At 51.3% G+C, this 25,323-nt stretch overlaps 1 protein-coding gene and 1 long non-coding RNA gene across 6 annotated transcripts; one reads left to right on the top strand and one right to left on the bottom strand.

Annotated features, from left to right (window-relative positions):
* CD177 (CD177 molecule) lies at nt 1-25,323 on the top strand. 5 transcript variants are annotated; one of them, XM_040634082.1, is made up of 10 exons: nt 1-1,241; nt 17,272-17,375; nt 19,696-19,836; nt 20,196-20,381; nt 21,306-21,425; nt 21,617-21,733; nt 23,333-23,473; nt 24,162-24,347; nt 24,481-24,615; nt 24,870-25,323. In XM_040634082.1, the coding sequence occupies exons 4-10, from the start codon at nt 20,237-20,239 to the stop codon at nt 25,109-25,111; spliced, it is 1,086 nt and encodes a 361-aa protein (XP_040490016.1). In that variant the 5' UTR covers nt 1-1,241; nt 17,272-17,375; nt 19,696-19,836; nt 20,196-20,236; the 3' UTR covers nt 25,112-25,323. The 5 variants fall into 5 exon arrangements, with proteins under 5 accessions (XP_040490016.1, XP_008682629.1, XP_008682628.1 ...); XM_008684407.2 differs by having other exon boundaries at nt 17,173-17,375; XM_008684406.2 differs by lacking the exon at nt 17,272-17,375.
* LOC121103490 lies at nt 8,165-11,275 on the bottom strand. Its single transcript, XR_005835756.1, has 2 exons — nt 9,780-11,275; nt 8,165-9,636 (listed from the first exon to the last, which is right to left on the bottom strand). It is a non-coding gene; the product is annotated as an uncharacterized LOC121103490 (long non-coding RNA).

Here is a 25,323-nt window from a genome sequence, read left to right as displayed (position 1 = left end):
GGGAGAGGGAGAAGCAGGCTCATAGCGGAAGAGCCTGATGTGGGGCTCAATCCCATAACGCCTGGATCACGCCCTGAGCTGAAGGCAGACGCTTAACCGCTGTGCCACCCAGGCGCCCCAGGGCAAAGGTTTTCTTAAACACAAGGGAGCTTCAAAGGCCACACAGCACCTGGCTCAGGAGCTTCCCAACCTGCTCGTCTAAGGTGTCTCCCTCCTCACCATCCGCTGTCCTCATTCTTCCTTTTTAAATTTAACTTAATTTTTTTTCTAGGTAAGTTCTACATGGGGCTTGAGCCCAGGACCCCAAGATCAAGAGTCTCATGCTGTACCTACCGAGCCAGCCAGGCGCCCCCTTCTGTCTTTTTCTTTCTTTCTTTTTATTTTTAATGTCACATCTTGGACTCTTCAGCTCTCTTGAATCCTTTCATCTGTCCCCCTTCCATGCTGCTACCTCCTCTACCCCTGTTTCCGTCCCTGCCCGGCCCTTCCCCTCCCACCTTGGCCCCTCGACTCCCGATCACCACTGGAGCTTTGAGCCTCCTCCCCATGGTGGGCTCTTGAGGGGCTCAGAGACGCCACAAGCAACCATCTGGGGTGAAACGGGCTGCTCGGGAACAGGAAATGAACGTCACCCACCAGCCCCTTGTGTTTGCCACACCCAGAGCTTCCTCTCTGAAGCAGGAAGGTTTCAAAGGCCCCAGGACTCTTCACCCCAATTTCTCCCCTAAAGAAATCTGTGAAAAATTGTAGTCAGTAAAACACAGTAACCTTACATTTGGTGCCATTAAGCACGTGCCAGCGTGTAGTTCTGCAGCGGGCACGTATTCTCACTGTCGTGCACGCTTCTCCAGCTCCTGTTCATTTGTGACTGAAGATCTGTACCCACAGCTCTGTGTTTCCCCCTCTGCCCCCACGGCCCCACAGTTCTTTCTGTTTCTATAAATGTGACTAGTTTAGATACCACGTATAAGAGGACTCGTAGGGTTCTTGTCTTTCTGTGACTTGCCCATTTCACTTGGCAGAAGGTCCAGAATTACCTTCTTTTCTAGGATTGAGCAACGTTCCGTTGTGAAGATGCCACGCGTTCTTTCTCCATTCCTCTGTGTGTGGACATGTGCGTGCTTCCACCTCTTGACTCTGGAGAATAACCCCGCAACGAACGGGATGTGCGAGTACCCTTCGCAATGTTGCTTCCAATTCCCATGGAGGGAAACTCAGGAGTGAGATGGCTCCATCGCGTGGTAAGTCTCTTTCTTGGTTTGGAGGAATCTGCACTGTGTTCCACAGCAGACGGGCCATTTTACGTTTTCACCAACGTCGTGCCAGGGTGCAATTCCTCCAGATCCTCGCCAGCACGACTGGTTTTACGGATTGGGTTCTTGGGTTCTGTTGGTTTTTGCTGTCGATAGGGGCCATCCTAACGGGTGTGACACGATACGTGTTAGTTCTTTGATTTGCTTCCTGTAATGATTAGTGGCGCCAACATGTTCTCGGAAGCTTGGTGGCCGTTGTATCTTTTTTTTTTTTTAAAGATTTTATTTATTTATTCGACAGAGATAGAGACAGCAAGCAAGAGAGGGAACACAGCAGGGGAGTGGGAGAGGAAGAAGCAGGCTCATAGCGGAGGAGCCTGATGTGGGGCTCGATCCCATAACGCCGGGATCACGCCCTGAGCCGAAGGCAGACGCTTAACCGCTGTGCCACCCAGGCGCCCCTACCGTTGTATCTTTGGAGAAAGTCTCGTCAAGACTTTTGTCCACCGTGTAGTTGGGTAGTTTGTTTTTCTTGTTATTGTGAATTTTAGAGTTTCTTTACATCTTCTAGACATTAATCCCTTAATAGACATACGAATTGCAAATGCTTTTCCCACTCTGTAGGTTTCCTTTCCACTCAGTTGATTGTTTCTCCTGAGGGCCAACAGTCTGTAAGCTTGAAATTTTGTTGCCTGTGCTTTTGGCGTTGTGGGCTAGGCATCATTGCCAAATCCGATGTCATGAAGCTTTTCTCCCCCTTTCCTCTCTCAGCTTCATGGTCTTAGGTTCTCTGTTGAGATGCGGTATCTGTGTTCAGTTAGTTTGTGTGTGTGGTGGAAAGGAAGGGTCTGATTTCCTTCTCTGTATGTGGCTACCCTGTCTTCCCAAGGCTTTTCATCGAAGAGACTGTCCTTTCTCATTCAAGTGGGAATGGCACCATGTGGAAGATCATTTGGGCAAGTGTGGAAGGCTTTATTTGGGGGGGTCTCTGTTCTCTTCCATGGGTCTATGCGTGTGTATTTTATTTCCTGTAGCTCAGTAATGTGTTTTGAAATTGGGATATATAAGCCCCCCACTTCCTCTTTTTCTAGATAGTTCTGGCTCCATGGGGTTATGAATTAAAGGATGGTTTTTTTTTTCTCCTTCCCGCCAAAAATGCCATTGGGATTTTAACGTGGAGTGCATTGAACGTGTACGTCACTCTGGGGGTTTGGACATTTTAACACTATGAAGTCTTCCGAGACGTGGTTCTGTTCTAAAGAGGATGGATTTTCAAAGAAGGAGTTCCTCTGGTTCCCTCTCCTTCAATCTCCCCGAACTCAGCGCTCTGAAGGGGTCTGCTCACCTCTCCTGCAACACTGAGGGACTGTCTTAGCTGAAGAGAGGAGAGGGATTCCAAAGCTTCAGACCTGGAGATTGTGTGAGGGGATTGAGCAAGCTGGACTCTTTCCCTGCTCTTTTCAAGTTTTTTTTTTTCTTTTCAAGATTTTTTATTTATTTGAGAGAGAGAGAGAGAGCACAAGCCGGGTGAGAGGCAGAGGGAGAGAGAGACAAACAGAGTCCTGGCCGAGCAGGGAGCCTGATGTGGGGCCCCATCCCAGGACCTGAGCCGAAATCAAGAGCCAGGCACTCAACTGAATGAACCACCCAGACGCCCCTCTTTTCGAGCTTTTTTCTCTCTGGTTTATTTATTAATCCATGGGTATCTTATTCTGTAGTTTGTCATCTTTTCTTTTGTTGTTGACTGTGGTTCACTGCTATGGCCCTAATTCAGTTCAGTATCTCCAGAAATGGCAAACATCTGCTAAGGACACTGGGGGACTTCAGTGGGCATTTCTAGCAACATGGAATCCCTCCCCAGCCTCGCTCATCTAACACTACTCCCTTCTCATCATCCCCTGATCCTTATGCATCCTTTTTTTTTTTTTTAGCTTAGATGTTTTTTCAGCTCTCTTGAATCCTTTGATTGTCCCCCATTAATACCCCTACATCCTCCACCCCTTTATCCCTAACTGGCACACCCGTGCATTCCTTCTGAACCCCTCACTCCCTATAGTCACTGCGGCTTTAGGTCGTATCTGCCTTCCCTTCCACTTTCTCCTGACCTTTGGGCATTTGGGAATGAGAAAGTGTAAAGCATGGTACGGAGTCTGTGTGTTAAGCATCATTTAGGATTAAGCAGACCTGGTGTTGTCAGGGCAGGAGGGTCCAGGGGCCTAGGGAGTCTAGGTGAGGGTTGAGCCACCTGCTGTGGGGAGAGCACCTAGAGCCTGAGGGAGCCGTTCTTGCAGACTTGGTGGGGGGCATGAGAGGTGGGTTAGTGGGTTGGTGGATTTGTGAAGACTCTTAAAGACTCAGAGAAGCGCCCTGACACTGGGGATAAAACACTGGATTCAGAGAGCCCATGTTGGAGTAGATAGTTATTTTTTTTTAAAGATTTTATGTATTTATTTGTCAGAGAGAGAGAGAGAGAGAGCACAAGCAGGGGGAGCGGCAGGCAGAGGGAGAAGCAGGCTCCCTGCTGGGCAAGGAGCCCAATGCAGGACTTTATCCCAGGACCCTAGGATCATGACCTGAGCCAAAGGCAGACACTTAACCCACTGAGCCACCCAGGCGTCCCTGGAGTAGGCAGTCATAAGGATGAAAAGAAACCTCCAGAAGCTAGAGGGAGGGGTGTTTTTATCCCTCGAGGGAGTTGGACATTGTGAGTGCACATGCAGAGCTCGGAGGGCATAGCAGCCTGTGGGCTAGCACAGGACTCTGGGAACTCGGGTCTGGCCACTAGAGATTCCAGCCAGTGAGGGGCTCAGGGTCTAGAGCATGTGGAGGGATCGGAGAGCGTCAGGACACCAGGGAGGCGGAGGCCAGACTTGAGCGCATGACAAGATTGAAAGGAGGAAAAGCACGTGAGCTGGGGGCTGTCAGACCGGGGAGAGTGGGAATTCCAGCCTGGCGGAAGGGTGGGGAACGAATGCCCATGAACTAAGGAAAATGCTTTTACACTGAAACACTTAATTTCTTCGCTAATTTTGTCTTGTACTATGTTTGCCTGAAGACAGTTTCCAAGATCTTCAGGTAACTTAAAATATTATCTGTATGCTAAATTAAGTCGGTACAGATATGCATAAATACCTAAATCACTTCCAAGTGAGATGAAACTGTTATATTCATCACGAGGCACAATCGCATTGCTATGAAGATATTGTGTCTCTTTTGAACAGGACCAGTTTGCCACATTGAGAAGTTGTAGCATAGGGGCGTATGAGGATATCGAAGGTTGGGAGAGGCTTCTCCGTAATGTCTGCTCTCATCCTGGTTTTGACAGTTCTCGGTTATCTGCACCACAATGATCGCTGCAAAGCAGAAATTTCTACAGGAGGGCACCTGACTGGCTCAGTCGGTTGATTGTCTGCCTTCGGCTCAGGTCGTGGTCCAGGGTCCTGGGATCAAGCCCTGAGTCGGGCTCCCTGCTCTGCGGGGAGTCTGCTTCTCCCTCTGCCTCTCCTCCTTCCTCTGCTCCTGTGCTTGTTCTCTCTCTTTCTCAAATAAATAAATAAAATCTTAAAAAAAAAAAAAAGGAAAAGAAAGTTCTGTGGGAAAGATAAGCATCCTTCTACATGAAGGATCGTCTGGTAGGAGAAATCAGGGAGCAGAAAAAAGACTTCGGGAGCAAGGTATGGTGCACGAGTTTGGTGAGAACTGGTTTGTCCCGGTGTGAAATGGCGTGGGCTCCAGCACAGGACAGCTGAGAGCCTAGCACAGAGCCCGAATGCACATTCATAGAGACTTGCAGAAGCTTCAGGGTCAGGCAATTTTATTCGTCCTGGTTCCCTCAGGCTGAGATTACCTGGGCTTACGTATAAGAACTTTTGACAAGAGCCTTTGGTATCAGGTGTTGTGATGTCCAGGTATTTTCTTTGTTACAAAGACAAAAACTTTGTTGGATGTTTGGTCTGCTTTGAATAAGAGGGCGTGAAAAGAAAAGGTGCTCCTCTTCTCAATAATCTGCCAACAGCCAAAGAGCAAATCAGAAGGAGCAAGGGTGTTGTTTCTGATGATGGGAAGCAATGGGACCCTTCTAGAGGGCTGGGGAGCATGAGGAGGTACAAGGGGGAGGGACAGCGTCTTATCGCGATCATGGACACAGGACTGCTACTGGGTAGTTTTTAAAGTTTTGGTTTTTTTTTTAATGAGGAGAGAATTACTGGAGTTTTTTAGCACTGTGGCATAGCAGAAAACTGCCCTCAAAGATACCCTGAGTTTTATCCTTGGATCCTGAATGTTTCATTTCCTGGCAAAGACACTGCACGTGTGTGTGAGATGGAAAGATGACTCTGGATGGTCTGGGTGGTCCCTCCATGTAATCTGAAGAGAGACAGAGAGAGAAGAGACAGAAAGAGGGTTGGTCTAGGAAGGAAAAGAGAAGATGTGAGAGGAGCGGAGGTGGGTGTGTTGGGGGACCAGGACCCAGAATGAGGATAGCTTCCAGAAGCTAGAAAGGAGAAGAAAACCTATTTTTCCAGAGTCTGAGAAGGGTGGGCATACATACAAGACACCTCCGTTCGGGCACAGTGAAATCCATCAGGGGATTGCGGGCTCCAGGACCATGAAGAGGTTTATAAGCAGGTTAGATGGTTATGGAGATGAGAGCCCTGGCACTAAAGGCAAAACACTGGATTTGGGGGGCGCCTGGGCGGCTCAGCTGTGAAGCCTCTGCCTTCGGCTCAGGTCATGATCCCAGGGTCCTGGGATCGAGCCCCACATTGGGCTCCCTGCTCGGCAGGAAGCCTGCTTCTCCCTCTCCCACTCCCCTTGCTTGTGTTCCCTCTCTCACTATCTCTGTCAAATAAGTAAATAAAATCTTAAAAAAAAAAAAGTAACAGAAAAGTCACTATTTCAAACATTTTTTTAAAGATTTTATTTATTTATGGGATCACGCCCTGAGCCGAAGGCAGACGCTTAACGACTGAGCCACCCAGGTGCCCCAGAAAAGCCACTATTTCAAAACAAAACAAACAAACAAAAAAACACTGGATTTGGGAGAGCTCCTGGTCGAGTGGGGAGTTGTTATATGGTAGGAGCCCAGAGAACTGCAGACAGAGACTCCGGGGGCACAGGAGCTTAAGGTTTGGCAGAGGGGCCCAGATGATGGGGGGAACAGGGCGAGGAAGGTGGGGGAGGCTGGAGTCCAGTGGGAGAGCCGAGTTCAGAGAGCCAGGAAGGATTGCAGGGTGCGGGGATCACGCAGAGGCCAGAGGCCGTTCCGGGGAGGAAGGGCGTTCAGGTCAGGAGCAGTGTGGTTGCCAGGCTGGAGGAACGGAGGCGGAGGGCACAAGGGAAAAGAAAGGCAACAGGGTCGCAGGATCCTGGTTTGGGCAGGGAGGGCCAGGGTTTCCCAGGGTCCAGACCAAACCAGCACCTGTGTCAGGCAGTTTCAGCGTCACTCAGGATTCTTCTAGGAGGCAAAGGTCTCATTTCTTCCCCAAGGACCCTTCAGCTCATGGACTCATTATCAAGATCCTCCAGGGGGTTTTGGTGTCACTAGAAGGCACGGGGAGACTAGTTTGCGGGGCACAGGGAGGACAGGAGGCCGTTGGGAAGGGGACTGAGGCCGGGTGAGCTCCGAGAGGGCAGGGCCCGGGTGCAATGAGGAAAGGGGGCAGAATCTGCCGAGCCCTGGGTGTCTGGGGGTCAACTTGAAAGGGGAGGGGGAAACTCTGTGGGGTTCAGGGCACTTGGCAGCGAGTTTTATTTCTTCTTAAATAAAAGGGCCTTTCTACTAGTAGGTGCTTTTGAGACTGTCAAGCGGACGGCCCACAGAGTTCCCGCGTTTGCCGCCAAGGGCGGCTCAGATGTGACACCAGCCGCAGGATCCCCAACTGTGTGTGAAGTCACCTGCACAGATGGGGTGGTGGGAAAGGCTTTTGGCCTTTTGGCTCTCATAGCTGCCCGCCAGGCTACAAAGCATATTTACAGACCACTGGGTGGGGGTCTCCCAGGGAGCAGATAGATTCAAGAGGACAGATGGGTCCCCCAAGTCTCTTTGTTGGTGGGGGCCCGGGGCTTGTGAAGGCTGAGTTCGCGGCTGCCGTTTCCAAGCTCAGTTTCTAATGAGGCGATTGAAGCTTCAGGGCAGTGCAGGCCCCATATTTCCAGGTCAGCCCCAGGGACCTCTGGGGTTCCTTGGGGAGGGTTGTTCCACCCACACCCTCTCCCCCTCCACGGCGTCTCTTCTGACCCAAGGGGGGCGTTCTTGTCAGCCTTCTGAGTTTCACCAGCCCCCGCACCCCCAACGTGGGTCCCCTGGAACATGAGTTTTGGGGGCCCTATTCCTTCCCCCAGCTCAGTCCTCAACCCAGCTGGCTCTACTCCGCCCAAATTCTGCAACTGGTAAAGATACCTTCCACCAGTTCATGGTTTGTACTTCTCTCACCTTGAGCTTCTCCTGGGAAGAAGAGATATCCCCGAAGCCCCCTGGGATGCTGAGCCCCAGAGGATCAGCCTTGGAAGCCACCCCCCACCCCCATCATCCATTCAGCAAATCTCACCCAGGCTGCAGACCCCCACCCCCACCCCACCCCATGGAGCTCTCGTTCTCATCATCATGGTTTTTCCCTACCTCTTTTTTGGGTCCTGGCCACAGACCCGGAGCCATTCAGGAGGAAGAAGTCAGGCTAGAATAGGGCAATAAGACGGCAGACACTCCATTTGTGGATACGAAGTTTATTTGCTCAGTTGTGTGAAACAAGAAAAAACTGAGGCCGCAAAGCAAATCGAAACTTTATTGAAATCTGGGAGGCAGAGATTCAGGAGGAATCTGAAATGTGCTCTGAGCGGGAGGAGAAAGTGTTGATGAAGGTAACACCCGTGGATTTATATAAATTCTGAAAGAATTACGATTGTTATTTTATGAAAAACTAGCTTTATTCTATAGAGAGAGGTCACCGAGGCAGTAGCTCGGTGGAGCTCGGCCAGATAAACTTCCTTCCGAGAACTGTGGCAGAATGTAACCGTTTGTGGTCAGCACAGGCTAGAATTTCATGTTCTACCCAGACGTGATGGTGCCTAGGACCAATTCAGCAGTGGTTTGAGCTCCATGTTAGCGCTGCGTCGCATGAGTGATTCAATTTTTAAATTCCCGTTCACAGCTGTGAGCCAGGCTTCTTTGTGAGTTTGGTACAATATGTCAGGTGGTGTCTCGGAGAGAGAGCTGAGCACACACCCGGCCTCCACTGGCCCTAGATAAGCTAGTGAAGTAATTCGTTCTTCAGATTATCATCTGGAGAATTCCCGCGGAAAGCCCAGATTACACAGGTATACGAGTAGTTAAACCACAATCACAGCATTCGGTTTAGAAAACAACTTTTTTTTTTTTTTTTTGCAAAACAGAGGTGCTGTTTTGCTGTGTCTAACAGTATTAAAGTCATTGTGTCCATCAACCACATAGGAATCAGAAAGCAAGAAATTTAGTCCCGGACCACTCTACATTCTCCCCCATGAGCTAGAAAGCTGCTTTATTCTTTCCTTAGTTTTCGGTTTTGTTTTGTTATTATGTTCAGTTTTGTTTTGTTATTATGTTCAGTTAGCCAACATATAGTACATCATTAGTTTTTGATGTAGAATTCAGTGATTAGTTTAAGAAACATCTCGTGTTCAAAACAATACGGCATATTTATCAAGAATTTTCCTTAAAAATTTTTTTTTCCATCAATCATATTGTGTACAACAGAAATACGTTTTTCGATGACAAGATTTCTCGCAGAAAGTCCAGATTACACATCTGGGTAATCGTTAAATTGTTCGGTTTAGAAAATATCTCGTGTCCAAAACAATACGGCATATTTATCAAGAATTTTACATAAAAAACCATTTTTTCCGTCAATCATATTGTGTACAACAGAAATAAATTTTCCAATGATAAGAATTCTCGCAGAAAGTCCAGATTACACATCTGGGTAATCGTTAAATCGTTCGGTTTAGAAAATATCTCGTGTCCAAAATAATATGGCATATGTATCAAGAATTTTCCTTTAAATAAATTTTTTTTTCGTCAATCATATTGTGTACAACAGAAATACGTTTTCCGATGACAAGATTTCTCGCAGAAAGTCCAGATTACACATCTGGGTAATCGTTAAATCGTTCGGTTTAGAAAATATCTCGTGTCCAAAATAATATGGCATATGTATCAAGAATTTTCCTTTAAATAAATTTTTTTTTCGTCAATCATATTGTGTAAACAGAAATACGTTTTCCGATGACAAGAATTCTCGCAGAAGGCCCAGATTACACGGGTAGATGAGTAGTTAAATCGTTCGTCTTAGAAAACGTCTTGTGTCCAAAACAATATAGCATATTTATCAAGAATTTTCTGTCAATCATACTGTGTAAAACAGAAATAAGTTTGTGAATGACATAAATAAGAATTCTCTTCAACAGAAATTGGCACATCTCTTTAAACCAATCCATGACCTTCCATTCGTTCTCTAGAAATGTCATGAACAAATCTGGGATATATATTCTTACCTTATGCAGTATAAAGGTAGCTACAGCTTCCACCATGAACTCCATGACCCAAAGTTTGATAGGGAACATGACTGACTCGTTATCGGACGTAGCAAGTGTGCACTTGTCTGTTTCCCGCCAGCCTGTTATAAGCCGGCAATGAGTCATTCTCCGTCATCACGTTCTCACACGCAGGGAGGGGTCCTGGCCAATGAGCTGTTGCACGCGTCCCAGCAGCTATTGACTTGGAAGCGCTATAGGAGAACTATAGTTTTTTTTCTCACAACACAAGGCATGTTTTGTGACCTTGCAGTCTGTTTACCAGTGGGGTAACCCAGAGGCCCACGTTTTTTTGTGTTTGTTTTTAAGATTTTATTTATTGATTTGAGAGAGAGAGAGAGAGAGAGCTCAGATGGGCGGGAGCGGCAGGCAGAGGGAGAAGCAGACTCCCCACCAAGCAGGGAGCCCCACGTGGGGCTTGATCCCAGGACGCTGGGATCAAGACCGGAGCCGAAGGCAGATGCTTAATCAACTAAGCCACCAGGTGCTCCCAAGGGGCCCACGTTGACCATTTGGCTCTTGGTGCTCCGATCTTCTGGACAGGAGTAGCTCTGGTTGTGTTGACAGGAACCTTGCCGTTCTCCCACGTGCCAGTGGTTTTCCCTCTGCTCTAGGACCCGGGGATTGTGTATGGGAGGAAGAATTGCAGTGGGACAATTTCCCTGGCCCATTTCAAGATTCCCTCACAGTCTGCTCATCCCAGGGGCCACTGCCGTTGTCCTGCCCCCGGCCCCGCCGACCACACGCTTCACTGTACTGCCCTCCTTTCGGTCCGCAGCTTCAGAAATCGCCAGGATTTCTGAGACACCATCGGGAATGTTAGTGGCTAATTACCAGATTCAGCAACCTGGCATATCTGAGCCTCCTCGTCTGCCGTCCTTCCCCGTTCTCCCTTCCTCCTGTTTGGCCCTTGACTTTCCCTTCAGCTCCCCTGGATCCTTTGGTCTGTCCCCCTTCAGCGCCTTCACCTCCTCCAGCCCTGTGTCCATACCTCTCAGACCTTTCCCTTCCCACGAGGACTTGCCAATGGTGACAGTCTCTGGGGCTTCAGTGTGCTGCCCCCATCATGGTCATTTGAGGGGCTTAAGGACTCCCCCCGAGGCTGTGCAGCTCCAGGGAACTGGGCTGGATATTCTGTCCCTGGGACAGGCTATGGAGACATTCAGAGGGCCACTTAGTCTTTAAAGTTAAAAAGGCCACCGTACCAGATTAGAACACTTATTTATTTTTTAAACCGACAACAAGGTATAGATCATTGTTGATAAATTAAACACAGGGAATGGATGCTCATTGCTCTGATTTTAAACCAGCAGAGACAAGCTGACATGGTTCAGAAAATTTAAGACTAACGAAAACATTAGATTTAGCCTTCCTTAGATCTATAAGATTGTCTGCTTTTTTCCTAAAGATTTTATTTATTTATTTGAGAGCACGCACATCGGTGGGGGGAGGAGTAGAGGGGGAAGGAGAGGGAGAAACAGAGTCTGTGCTTGGCATGGAGCCCGATGCGGGGCTCAATCCCAGGACCCTAAGATCATGACGTGAGCCGAAGTCAGATGCTTAATTGACCGAGCCACCCAGGCGCCCCAGGTTCAGTTTTTTTTAAAAAAACCATCAAAAAACCCAGTGGAAATTCTTAAGAGTAAAGACGACAAAGAGGTAGGAGGTTGATGAATTCATTCCCCTTTGCCCTCAGGTACTTGAGATCCTAAAGTGGTCAATGAGAGTCTTTGACTGAAGTGTTCTCAAATCCCTGAAACTCGAGTTGCCAAAGAGGATTCTACAAAACGGCCAGCCCTCTGTGTCAGGTGACAGCTAAGGAAAACACATTCACCTTTTCAACTAAAACTCTTACATAGTCAGGATAAATTGCTACAGATTCTTCCCATCCCTGTTCACACACCCCTCTGCAGTGTCTTTGCTGCCTTTCCCGTCCACAGCCCGGGTAAGTGTCTCTATCCCTGAAAGCTAGGCATGGGGGGCGCCTGGCTGGCTCGGTCAGCATGACTCTTGATCTCAAGGTTGTGAGTTTGAGCCCCATATTGGGTATAAGAGATTACTTAAAAATACCATCTTTAGCTTGGGTGGCTCAGTCCTAAGCCTTCGGCTCAGGTCATGAAGCCCCACATCGGGCTCCCTGCTCAGCAGGAAGCCTGCTTCTCCCTCTCCCACTCCCCCTGCTTATGTTCCCTCTCTCAGTCCCTCTCTCTCTGTCAAATAAATAAATAAAAATCTTAAAAAAAACTGATTCCCCCCCAAACAATTAAAAAATAATAACATCTTAAAAAAAATAAAATAAAATAAAGCTGGGCATGGCTGTGTGATTCGTTTTGGCCAATGAGGCAGTACGTTTAGAATAAACTTAGCAAATGTGAACATTTACACTTTGGGGCTTCCTCTATTTTGCTGCGTTGGGCCCTCACCTGAAGAAATCTGGCTGAACCTTGGGCATGAAAAACCACACGGACAGAGAGGCCCAGCTCCCAAGCACCAACTGTCAGACACGTGAGTGATGTTATCTTAGACCATCCAGCCTCGATCAAATTACCAGGCAAATGCAGCCAGGGGAGCACCTCCCAGTGAGACCAGCGGAAGAAACCCAAGTTAAGCCCAGGCTAATGGGTAGCCCACGGGATTGTGAACGGACCCAATGTCTGTTGTTTTAGGTGACTATTTGGGATGGTTTTGTATGCGTCCGTAGATAACAGACATAATACACTGTTGCAAAACCCAAGTGACTATTTCTTGTTGGGCCTGGGGAAAGTAGCGTTAAAGAGAAATCTCAGATATGAGATGTGACCACTGTTTTTCTTGCCGGCGAGGGATAGCTATGGGACAGGTTGGCTAGAACCAAATAGAACACTTCAACAGGAAGTACACATATGAACTTATCTTTAGTTTGAGCCTAAATTTACTTGGGATTGAAAATTACTAATTGTAATTTGAGTAACCTAATTAATCATTTAAACTGGAAAATTTTTAGAAGTTACAAAAAGTCGGGGGCACCTGGCTGGCTCAGTCAGTGGAATGTGCAGCTCTTGATCTTGGGGTGGTGAGTTTGAGCCCCACACTGGGTGTAGAAATGACTTAAATAAATAAAACTTAAAAAAAAAAAGAGTTACAAAAAGTCAGACAAATGGATGCCTCTGGTCACCGAGTTTTCTAGTTGTCTCATCTGATTGGTCACAGGCTGGTTGCAGATCGTGGAAAGAATTTTGTCTTTTGTGTACCTGGTTCCGGTTTCTTTTTGTTCGTTTGTTGTAATCATTGTGAGGACCAGTAGCCATTGCTCTCCCTTTTCCCACTGCTCTTCTGCCAGGGGAATCCGGCCTTCTTGTATTTTGGGAATTGTGCGTGGCTGCCCCTTGGTCATGTTGGGTGATTTCTCAAGCCCTAATAGGGAGACCCACAGTGCTGATGGTCCCAGTGCTCACACACCACACCCCTTGGATATTGGGGTGCACCTGCCTCTGGCGGTGGCCACACCTGGTCCCCTGCCCACCCCCCCAGAAGTGAGGGTACACTGACAGGTTCAGAGACGGAAGGGAGGACAAGAATCAGTTCTTTAAGAATTGAGAGCCTGGGTGTCTGGGTGGCTCCGTTGGTTAGGCATCCGACTCTTGATCTCACCTCAGGTTTCGAGTCTCCTCGAGTCCTGAGTTCAAGCCTAGCATGGAACCCACTTAAAAAAAAAAAAAGGACTGAGAGCCCGGGGAATCCTGGAGTGTGCTCAGGGCAGGATACAGCCCAGCTCCTATTTGCACGCTCGCTGGCTGGCTGTGGGGTGTGGGCCATGGTGTGCTGGAACTGACTCTGCCTGGCTTACGAGACCTATGTTTAAATTTTCCAGAAGTTTGCCAGCCAGTGGCTAAATAAAACCATTATTAAAAATTAAATTATATGAAGTTATAGCCAAATCATGTTAAGACAAAGGTAACGAACTTAAAAATCGTCCCTTCCTCATGATCTTACTGCATTTTAGTATTACCTGTGTTCTTGAAATTATTTATGTATATCTGTTGCCTCTGTGTGGTAACAATATCCTAGAACAGTTGCCGTGGGGTGTTTCTTGCCAACGCCATGTTCCGAGACATCGTGGTAGCTTGAAATCAGCCGTGGTGGGAATATTTACACCATGGAAGTTGGCAAACCCTACAAATCAGAGCTTTTATTTCTCCCCTCAGGGAAGCGGTTAAACATTTAGCAGCACATCATAAGTGTGTGTCGTCTTGTGTTCAGGCGTGGGTTTTTGTAGAAGGGAGCTTTCTCTCCCTGTTTCGGTAGAGAGCCTTTTCCTACAGGTTATGTATCTGCGAAGTGCATGGCACCCCCTAGGTGTAGAGCATTTGTGCAGTGCGCGACCTGACCTGGGTTCCCAGTGGTCCTGACTCTTCATTATATATTGTCACAACAAACGATATATTTAAAATACAGGACGACTCCCAACTCCTCCATCACCCTTTGTGTTTCCCTGGATCCAACCTTAATGTTTGTGAGCAGCAGTTCCTTTCATAAATTCTACTCAAATTCTCCCATTTGGGTGTACCATTCATTTCCTGTTGGGGCCATGACCAACGCAGTAACTCAGATCAGGAAACAAAACTGCATTCTGGGATTAGGTTTCCACCACATGGGGGCAGCACAGAGAGAACTTGACGGCGGTTGAGGGGTGGGGGAAGCTGGAGTCCTGTGATCATTTCATAGTTGCCCAAGTGACTGCTGGTGGTGGCAGGGCCCGCAGTGCGGGTGGAGAGTGCCATATTGGATGCTGAGGTGCTGATGGCATGGTCACTGAGGCAGCTGAGGTGAATATGTTGATGCTGGAGTCAGGCGGTTCCTTCGGATAATCCCAGAGAGCGAACATGGGGGGAAGGAGCCACTGAAAGATGAGAATGTCCAAGTGGAAAAGGGATGGGCAGTCAGAAGGCTTCCCTGGCCAGAGCGTCCCTCCCTACTCCTCTCCCCTCCGTGGCTCCCCACCCTCAGGACACAGGCCAACCCCTGGGTCTGGCTTTGCAGGTCCTTGACCAGCCCCACCCCCACCTTTCCACTCCCCCACCAGCAGCCATTCCCAAGACATGCCCGGGTGTTTCCTGCCTCCTTGGCCTTGCACCGTTGTTCCTTCTGCTTGGAATGGCCTTCCCTTGGTTGCCCACACCCACCCCGTCTACCTGGAAGACTTGTCATCACGCCCAGTCCCTGCTGCATCCCAGCCTCTTGAGGAGCCCTTCTCAGGCAGACCCTTCTTGAAAACGGCAGGATTACTTGCACCCATGCCTCACGGTTCGGGCCAGTCCACCGCCACAGTGAGGCCCTTGGTGAGGCCCTCAGGTGACTATGTCTAGCCACCTGAAGGATTTCCCTGTGTCCGTCATTCAGGGCCACGCCAGTGCAGTGCTAACCCAGCAGCTACTCACTCCTGGCACCAGCCCGCCCTACAGATCTGGGCATGAACCTGGCCTGTTCTGTCCCTGCTCTGTAAACAGATCGCAGGGTACCCGCCTGAACCCAGAGGTGCAGGCAGAGGAAGAGGCAGCAAAGGAGGCACCCGAGCCACCCACCGAGGCATTCAGCTGTGCCCTCGCACCTGTGAGAGCCTGATCCCATACACACCGCACACACCTTTCCGTGGACGATGGATGTTGCTGTGCACGCCCAGTGTCATGGTCGGGCAGCTCAGACGGCACCCGGTATGTGACGCACAGTTCGGGTCAGGATGCCCCTGGTGACCCAGAGTCCAGTTTGCAGACTCCCCTGGGACACAGTAAGAAGCCAAGAGCGGCTTGCTTGCTTTTATTTTTTTTGAAGATTTTATCTATCATCTATCTATCTATTTATTTGACAGAAAGAGAGAGAGCATGAGCATGGGGCAGGCGGAGGGAGAGGGAGAAGCAGGTTCCACACTGAGCAGGGAGCCCAATGCAGGGCTCGATCCCAGGACCCTGGGATCATGAACTGACCCGAAGGCAGACGCTTAACCCACTGAGTGCCTAGGTGCCCCAGGAGCTGCTTTCTAAATGGAAGATAGTTCTTTGCAGAAGGAGACAGATCTTTGCTTCCAGATCCTGTGTTTCTCGCTATGATTATCCTATCATCTCTTTATGTCACAGAAGCTTTCGACGATGTTGGGTCTGTTGGTCACACGCCTTGCATTTGAGTCCCTCCCTACTCTAGGATCTACTCAAAACTGGCAGTCTTGGGGCGCCTGGGTGGCTCGGTCGGTTAAGCGTCTGCCTTCGGCTCAGGTCATGATCCTGGGATCCTGGGACTGAGCCCTGCATCGGGCTCCCTGCTCAGCAGGGAGCCTGCTTCTCCCTCTCCCACTCCTCCTGCTTGTTGTGCTCTCTCTCTCTCTCTCTGTGTGTGTGAAATAAATAAAATCTTAAAAAAAACCAAAACTGGTGGCCTTGTGGGTTTGCTCAGAAATGAGTAGGAGTAGCATGTCAAAATGTGCTACATCCTCCCCCCCACACCCCAAATCTTAAGGGACCTGTTTCCTAAAGGTATAGCAAATTGTCTCAGAGGAGTACAGCGCCCCCCGCAGTAAGCCGTGGTCTGGAAGCAGATGATCCCCCTGCGGACATCTGGTCAGAAGGTCAGGACTCACTGAACACTGGTCACCAGGCCTGCGTCATTCCCCTCCCTTCACCCCATCACCTGGGCATTTTATCATCTCATGTCATCATGCAAAGAAGGGTGAGTCCAGCACAATAAGATACTTTGAGAGAGAGACTGCATGCATGTAACTTTTACTGTCATATCTTATAATTGGTCTGTTTTGTTATCAGTCGTGGTGATTAATCTCTTACTGCCTCTAATTTATAAATTAAACTTTATCATACATATGTATGGATAGGAAAGGCCCGTAGTACATGTGGAGCTTGTTTCAGACATCCACTGGGGGCTTTGCAAAGTCTCCTCCGCCGATATAGGGGGCTCCTGTTTGGGGACATGCCCTAGACCTATGGGCCCCTAGGATTTACACCAACATGATGGGGGGCTTATCACCCACCCTCTGGCACCCACACGTCTTACCCCTGAATCATCAAGGGTCTTGCTACCTCTTGTTCACTGTCTGATTAAATAACGTAAATCCCTCAGTGAAGTGGAGCAGTGATGTTATGTAGAAACTCAGATGATCCGGGTCCCTCTGAACTATATTATAGGGCAGTGCAGGAGCACTGACCTCCTTCACAGCAGCCATTCACATCCATCCAGAGCCATCATCCGAAGAATCTCTGCAGGGCCTGAGCATTTATGCCTTTGGCCAGTGCCCAACTCCCCCGGATCAATGGCCCCCAGTCTTTCTGGTATAGGGGAAGAGTCACCGTCTACAGCTGTGGTTGCATTGCAGGGTCCTTCTCAAATGGATGCAGCCTCCCCGCTCCTCCATGAGCTTCCGGGTCCGTGAGCAAGCCATGAGGGGCTGGTAATCATCACACTTACTTTACAGAAGACGATGAGGCAGTTGGGAGAGGAGAAATGGATGACCCAAGCCTACACAATCAGGGAGCAACAAGATCCGGCCTGGTAGCCGAGTTTCACACACCTACAACTGTAAGCCTTTTTGCTAAATAGTTCCACGCCCAGCCTTGCATTTGCCCCTTGAAATACGCGGAACTCCCAGGAAGGTTGCCTTAATATCCTGACTCAGCCCTGCATTGCCAAGCCCCTGCCAGCCTCTCCACTCTCAACACCCATCGCTTCCCCCTTCCTTCTCTGCAGCTGAGCCACCTGCTTTCTTTCTAATCTTCACATAAGCCAGGAGTGGTCCCACCTCAGGGCCTTTGCACCTGCTCTTCCTTCTGCCTGAAATGCCTTTCCCACATGCCTTCCGTGACAAGCTCTTTCTTTGCATTCTGTTCTCAGCTCACAGGTCACCTCCTCTGGGAGGCCTGCCCTGATCCAGTTCACTTACTTTCACATCACCTGGTCTTCACCCTGCCCAGCACCCAGCAGCTTTGTGTGTGTGCTCACGTGTTTGTTCAGTGTCTCTCTCTCTCACTCGGGTGTGAGCTCAACAAAAGCTGGGCCTCATTCTTGTTGGTATTCCTGAGTCCCCCAGCAACTGGGATGGTGCCTGGCACAAAGCCCAGCCTCAGTGACTATTCGTGGACTAAAAGCAAGACGTTTCATTGATCACCTATGACCCTCTGTGTGTCTTTGCCTACCCTTCCTTCTCCTCTTCTTCCAGAAACACTGCTTCAGGGGCGCCTGGGTGGCTCAGTCATTAAGCGTCTGCCTTCGGCTCAGGGCGTGATCCCGGTGTTCTGGGATCGAGCCCCACATCAGGCTCCTGCGCTGTGAGCCTGCTTCTTCCTCTCCCACTCCCCCTGCTTGTGTTCCCTCTCTCGCTGGCTGTCTCTCTCTGTCAAATAAATAAATAAAATCTTAAAAGAAAAGAGAAGAAAGAAACACTGCTTCAGGCCCCGCACATCTCCAGAGGGCACCATTTCCAAGGCAACGAGGGGACTTGGGGAGGAAGTGGTGTTCCCATGGTGCATGACCTACAGAAGTACTAGTGATGGCTCTGTTCCCATGTTCCCCCATCTTTCATTCGTTTGTTCAATCAATCAAGACATACTGAGTAGTCGTTCTGTGCCCCATGAGTACTGTAGGTGCGGTGGGAATTGTGTCTCTGCCTGTGTGGCAACATTTACACTTGCAAACATAAAACAGAATGTATAAAGATGTCAAGAAGAAACTTCGAATTGTAAGTTCCATGTTGGTCTCTTTCTCCTTTGCTGTCTTACCCGCCCTCCCCCCCAACCCCTCCCCTTCCTCTTCCTCATACACCCACTTGTCGGCTCCGTGGTCACTGGCGAGGTGTTTACTCCTCCCTGGCCCTCTCCTCCCCGGCATGCTGGAGCTGGTTTGTACAGGCTTGCAAAAGCCAATGGTTAAATATTTCAGTATGTTGCGAGCTAATTGTTAAACAATCGGTAGCTCGAAGTCCGACGGGGCGGAAGGATTTACACCACGGAAGTAGGCCCCCGTTACAAGGCACGGTGGGCTGATGCTGTTTTTCTGAATACCTGGTTTTCTAGCACATCCTGGGGAAGAAACTTTGCTTTGTCAAGGAATATCCTGTCTTTGACAGAGACTCACTTTCCATGACCATCTCCCTCCCTTCTCGCCTTCCCAGATGGAACCCCAGTTCCCTGGTGGGTACCCAAGAGGTGGAGACCCTGGGCCCTGGTCTTGTGCTAGGCGTGGGGAGAACAGAGGAAGAGAAAGCAGGAGGGAACATGGGGGAAAATGGGACTAAAAAGGCAAGCAATGTAAGAAAGAAGTGAGAAGCAAGAACCCATGGTGGGCAGAGGCTGGAGCAGGGAATACCCCCAGTGCCCACCGCACAATGTCCTCACAGGTGGTTGGGCCATATCCCCAATATCCCCACCTGGGGCCAGAAGGTGGCCAGGCTGCCCTGAGGAAATCACCCTTTCCAAACTACCGTGAAACAGTGTGGGGGTGTGCACCTGCCCAGAGGGGCTCAGGAGGAAAGGGGGCTGGGGAGCTGGACCAGTGGGGCCTGGGGGGCCGGGATGTTTCTAGGTGCTGGGGGGTCAGGGAGCCTGGACTCCTGGGTCCAGGGAAGCGGGGAGGCCCCGGATTCCTTACCAGTGAGACTCAGAGGGTGGGCCCAGACCTCCTCTATCAGGGCTCTGCCTCCCGCCCTCTCCTGGCAAGATATAAAAGGGCAGGGTACCAGGGAGAAAGAGCAGGAGCGAGAGTTCCAGCCAGCCTGACCATGAGCCCTGCCCTGCAGCTAGCTCTCCTGGGCACAACCCTCATGCTGTCCCGTGAGTGAGGACCCCGAGCTGGGAGGGCGTTTACCTGGAGGATGGGCTCAGATGGATTTCTCTTCCCGTCTCAGGAGTGCAGGCCCTGATCTGTCAGTGGGGGACACATATATCTGTGAGGAATGTATCGGAACTGCCCCTTGAGTGGAGCAGTGGCCAGCAGACATGTGAGGATGGCTGGGGTTGCCAAGACACGCTGATCCTCATTGAGAACGGTGAGAAGGGTCCTGTGGGCCCCAAGCCTGACTCCCACCCTCTCCCGGGAGAGACATCCTTCCCTGCCCTGTCCTACTGTACTCTGTGTAGGGACTCCGAAGACCTACCCCCTCCGCCAAAGAGCTGCCCCCTCCCCAGCAGGAACAGCCCCTGGGGTGTCCACTCACCTCTCTCACCCCAGACCACCTTGCAGACCCTCCCGCGAGGACCCTGGAATCCTGATCCCCAGCCCCTCCTCCCTCAGACCCAGGAACCCGGGCCTCCCCATCTCTTCTCCCTCAGACCCAGGAGTCCAAGTCCCCAGCCCTCTTCCTCCTTCAGACCCAGGAGTCCAGGGCCGGATTCTCTTTTGGTGCAGGACCCCAAGTGAACGTGTTGATCAGCAAGGGCTGCACCCCCATGGCAGATCAGGATGTCCTCATCAGGGAGCACAGGGCAGGCCCTGGCATCGCCATCCTCTCTTACACCCACGTGTGCCGGGAGAAAGATAACTGCAACAGCATGTCCACCAGCCTCCCGCTCTGGACCCTGCCCTCCACCACAGGTGTGAGGGGGGCTGGGGAGGGGGAGGAGGAGTGGGGGAGAGAAGGGGCTGGCGGCGCAGGGGAGCAGCAGGGCTGAGGAGTGGAAGTGAGCACAGAGGGAGCGTCCGTCTAGATCCCTCTTCCCTCCCGACTCCCTGTCCACTCTCTCTGGTGCTCCCTCCCTTAGCACCCCTTCTTCTGTTGGTCCTGGGGCAGCAAACCACACTGATTTCCTGGTGTTCAGCCACCTAAGGGAGGGCCCTAACCTAGTGCATGCTCCTTTCTCCTGCTCCTTCTCCTCCTCCTTCTTCTTCTATTTAGAATTTGATTCACTCATGTTTTATGTAGGGTTTTGGCGGTTCCTCCTCCAAAGTGAAATTAACCTGTAATTTAAAAAAATTTTTTTTATTTGAGTCTAGTTGACACATAGTGTGACATTAGTTTCAGGTGTACTAAGTGATTGGACAGCTCTCTGTGTTGTGCTGTGCTCCCCACCCATGTAGCTCCCATCTGTCCACACAGCACTGTTACAGTATCATTGACTATACTGTCCTTGTCTGGTGCCCCCAAATCAGGTTGGGGACAATGTTCTGTGTTTCTCTGCTCTTTGGAATAGTTTGTACGAGAGTCTCGTGTTCTCGGACTGTTTCATGGAACTGGCCGGTGAACCCACTGATTCCACCCAGGGCACCCCTCCCCACTGCACCCCCTCCTGTACTCAGGCCCAGGTGTCCCTCCGGGGTTCTCCCATTCCTTGCCCTGCTCCTTGTGCTCTCCCTTGCCACCTGTCCCTGGTTCCCTGGTGTGCCTGCGAGGGAGGAGCCAAGGAGGGCGCGTTTGTGGGAGACTGAAGAGGTTGCTTCTTGGGACCAGCAAAGTGGGAGGTGGGGGTGGTGGAGAGCAGGCCTCCATCCAAATCCAGAGCCCTTTCCTCACCTCCCCAGGCCCAGGCTCCCTGCGGTGTCCAGTCTGCTTGTCTACAGGAGACTGCGATTCTGCCGCAGAGCTGACCTGCCCGGCCGGGAGCACACACTGCTACCGTGGGGCAATCCAGTTCACAGGAGGTGAGCCAGGACAGGAGGTCCCCATGGGCCACGGGACGTGGGGCTCTGAAGCAGTGGGAGGAGGGGTCTGAGGACCAAGATCTGGTTCTCTGGTGAGGGACAGAAGCTGGGACCTGAGGAAGGTAGCTTCCCCTGGGGGGCGGGGTGGTCCCAGCAGCATCTCCCTCCCTCCCTCCCTGCCCTGTCCACAGGGGTTATCTTCAGCACTCTGAGAGTCCAAGGATGTGCGTCTGAAGCAGGCTGCAACCTCCTCAACGGGACTCGGAAAATCGGGGCCATCGAAATGAACGAGGACTGCAGCCCTAGCGGTGAGTGTCAGCACCCGAGGGGGTGGGGGCGGCGAGGAGCTTCGAGCAATCTGAACGTTTGTTAAGGCCAGATCCACGGGCCTTTGGCGGCAGAGTTTAAGGACTAGGAATTTTGGGCCGAGAGGGATGGGGACCTTTTGGAGTCTTGCGAGCAGAGGAGAGACACGAATGGACTTAACCCTTATGAGGGTTCCCCCTTGGCCGCTGGTCGTGGGGCCGGGAAATCAAAGGGAAGCAGGTGAGGGCCAGTGGTCTTGGCCCTGGGGAGAAGCAGTGGAGGTGGTGAGAAGCCCGCAAGGTCCTGGCGCTATTTTGCGGCTGAAGCCACAGGATTTCCTGATGGGCGCAACCTAAGGGAGAGGCAGTTGTCCAAAGCGACAGCAATATTTTCCTGGAGCAGCTGCAAGAGAGGAGGTGCCGTTGAGCAAGATGGGGAACCGGGGCTGGGGGGGGGGGTGGACAAGGCTTGGAGCAGGCGGCAGAGGGCGGTTTTGTCATCTCTCTGCGTAGCGGGGAGATGAGAAGGCCTCCCCCGTGGGGCTGTGGTGAAGGCTGCACGCTTGTGGGTGCCTCCTCCCTGCCCGGGTGCTTCTGCATTGAGGGACCTGTGCCTGCGGGCCACGTGAGGGCTAAAGAGAAGGTCTAAGCTTGTGGTTTTCCTGAGGGCTCAGGGGCCCGAGGTAGCCAAGGTGGTCAGGAACCCCTCCACCCCACCCCCACAAGGAGCCGGAACACCTGCGTTCTGAGCCCAGCTCTGCCAGTCACCTGTGTTGGGACATGGGCCGAGCCCCTGCACAAGTCCTCTGCCTCTGTTTCCCAACTCGATGTTGGGGTGATGATGATTAAGCCACCCACACTGGGGGTTGCTGTGAGGAACTGAGGTAATCCGGGTGAGGGGAGCTCGCCGCTGGAAGGCTTACGTGAGCTGGTCCACGGAAAGCAGCCGCCACGGCCTGGCACATAGTAGATGCTCATTTGAGTATTTTGGTCTGGAACATAGGGTTTCTCAGTTAAAAGAAAATATATGGCGGGGGCGCCTGGGTGGCGCAGTGGGTTGAACATCTAGCTCTTGGTTTCGGCTCAGGTCCTGATCTCAGGGTTGTGGGATCCAGCCCCACATCGGGCTCCACGCTCAGCTGTGGGGTCTACTTGGGTTTCTGTCTCTCCCTCTCCCTCTGCCCCTGCCCCCTTTCTCTCTCTCAAGCAAATAAATACATCTTAAAACAAACAAACAAAATATATATGGCAGGCTACCCTCCCCATCCAGATGAGGGCCCCAAGTGCTAGAGAGGGCACTTAGAGATTGGCTTAGGCCAAGGAAGAGCCATTGTGGCTGTCACACCCAAAGGGAGGAGGGGCCTTCCTCAAGGACCCCTGAGAAAGGCTCCCACAGGTGTTCGGGCAAAAACAGGGTAAAGAATGGGGATGAGACCCCAACTTCCAGGTCCCTTCTAAATCTGAGATTGAGGGACTCTGTGGCCAGGTCACCTGGAGAATGACCCAAGAGTGTGGCCACCTTCCCAAGCATGGGACCGGAGGGCAGACATGGCTGATTCCCTGGCTTACACAGACCCTTACACACCAATGCCTTCTCCCCAGCTTTCCTCACCTGTCAACGGGGGGTCACGATATACAGCAATCAAGACCTGTCTCAGAAGCCCATTGAGTGGACCACAGGTCACTACGAGCTTTGTAACATTGGGGAGGTGTGTCAGGAGACACTTCTGCTCGTCGATGTAGGTACGTGGGCTGCACTTGGGGTCCTAAGTGTCCCCACCCTGGGTCCTGTCCCCTGAATTTCCTGCCGGGTTCCCCTCGTGCCTGAAGTTCTAAGCTCAGGCCCTCCTCCTTCTGTGCCTTAGCTCACCCTTCTGGAAGTGGGGTGTAATGACAGCAGGATAGTACCTACCTTGCTGGGCGGTTGTCATAGTCCCTGCGAGGGGGCCAAGAACAGAGCTGGAACAGAGTAACCTCACTGACTTGATCTGCGATGTATTGAGCACCTGCCGTGGGCCAGGCTCTGTCATCGGCACCATGGACCCCTTGCATCCACCTTCCTCCAGTTTTACCCACCAGTGGGGGCAAAAAAATACACACCAAACAGAGTAAGCTACAGATGTGCAGGAAAGAGCAACCCCATGGGGAAAGGAGGTAGGGAGAGTTAGGTGAGGGTTCCCGTTTTGAAATCGGGAGCTCCAGGGAGGCTGTCCTGGGCAAGTGGCGTTTGAGGAAGAACTGATTGACGGCAGAGCTGGCTCTGGCCCCAGGCCTCCTGCTACCCTCCGTGTGCCCTGTGCTCTGGAAGTCAGGCGCCTGCACTCACCCTCCGCCGGCCCGCTGAGCGTCAGGGAGCCCCCAGCTCTGCCTCCTGCCTCCGATCATCAGAGCCCCACTCCCCCAGCCCAGCTTTTGCTCTCTCGCCCCGCAGGACTCAAATCGATGGTAGTGGGGAGCAAAGGCTGCAGCGAGGGCAGGACGCAGGATGCCCCGACTATCACCATACACTCAGGACCCCCTGGAGTGCTGGTGGCCTCCTATGCCCATTTCTGCTCCTCCAACAGGTGCAACAGGGCCAGCAATACCAGTGTCCTGTTGACCTCTCTCCCTCCTCCAGGTATGGAAGCCCAGCGGGTTGGGTGGGACCGGGGACACCGAGAGATAGGAAGACACAGAGACTCCGGGGATCGAGGAGGGTGGCTCCAGCTAGGAGCAGAGTTGTGCACCCCAACCTCCTCTCTACTTTTCAGCTGCCCCTGCCCCAGGAAATTTGCAGTGTCCCGCCTGTGTGAACATCTTTGGATCCTGCCCAGAAAACCCAGAGAATGTTATGTGCCCCAGTGGCACGACTCATTGTTACAGCGGTTACTTTAAGATCCAGAAAGGTGAGTGCTGATGGCCAGGTCCCAAGAATGCAGGGTCAGGGGCCTGGATTCACTGGTTCTGAGGTGGGAGGGCACTGGGGGCCCTGACTCAAGAGTTTGAGGGTGGGGGGTCTGGGAACTCAGATTTCTAGGTCTGAGGGAGGCGAGGACTAAGCGGGGTCTCCCGGTCTAAAGGGGTTCGGGGGATCTGGGTTTCCTGGGTCTTAGGACTTTAAGTGTGCTGTCCTTTGAAACCTCTCTGGCTCACTCTCTAGGTGGAATATACTCTAAATTGTACATTCAGGGCTGCGTGACCCAAGCTTCCAGCTCCTTGTTGAACCATGCCCGGAAAATCGGGGTCTTCTCTGTGACTGAGAACTCTAAGGACGAGACAGACCTTATTCTCCAAGCTGGAGCAGCCCCCATGCCCTTGCTGCCTTGGGTGGTGGGGCTTGGCCTATCCCTAGCCCTCTGGTGTGGGATGCCTATGATTCTTAGCTCCTTGCTGACCCCCTAAACCAGCCTTCCTTCTGACCTCATAACCAAGCAGCCTTGGACACTGAATTATTTCCTTGTCCTCTCCGTGAATCATTATCCCCCGGCACACCCACATACTTCATGGCCTGATTACAACATATGGAAGCAGCTGGGGAAAGCTAACTTGACCTCTAGGAGAGGTCAAGGGTGGCCACATGTGTCTGATAATAAAGACATCGTCCTTTCCCTGAA

Source organism: Ursus maritimus, unplaced genomic scaffold, assembly GCF_017311325.1.
Source record: "Ursus maritimus isolate PB19 unplaced genomic scaffold, ASM1731132v1 scaffold_19, whole genome shotgun sequence".
Lineage (NCBI taxonomy): Eukaryota > Metazoa > Chordata > Mammalia > Carnivora > Ursidae > Ursus > Ursus maritimus.
Note: the sequence above shows the minus strand (reverse complement) of the source record. Positions and strands in the feature narration are given on the sequence as shown.

What these genes read in the sequence shown, in the direction of transcription:
- CD177 (XM_008684401.2), top strand. Translation starts at nt 19,570, where the DNA reads ATGAGCCCTGCCCTGCAGCTAGCTCTCCTGGGCACAACCCTCATGCTG. An exon ending in GCTGATCCTCATTGAGAACG is followed by an intron (nt 19,837 to 20,195) that starts GTGAGAAGGGTC and finishes CTTTTGGTGCAG; the next exon opens with GACCCCAAGTGAACGTGTTG. An exon ending in GACCTCTCTCCCTCCTCCAG is followed by an intron (nt 24,348 to 24,480) that starts GTATGGAAGCCC and finishes TCTACTTTTCAG; the next exon opens with CTGCCCCTGCCCCAGGAAAT.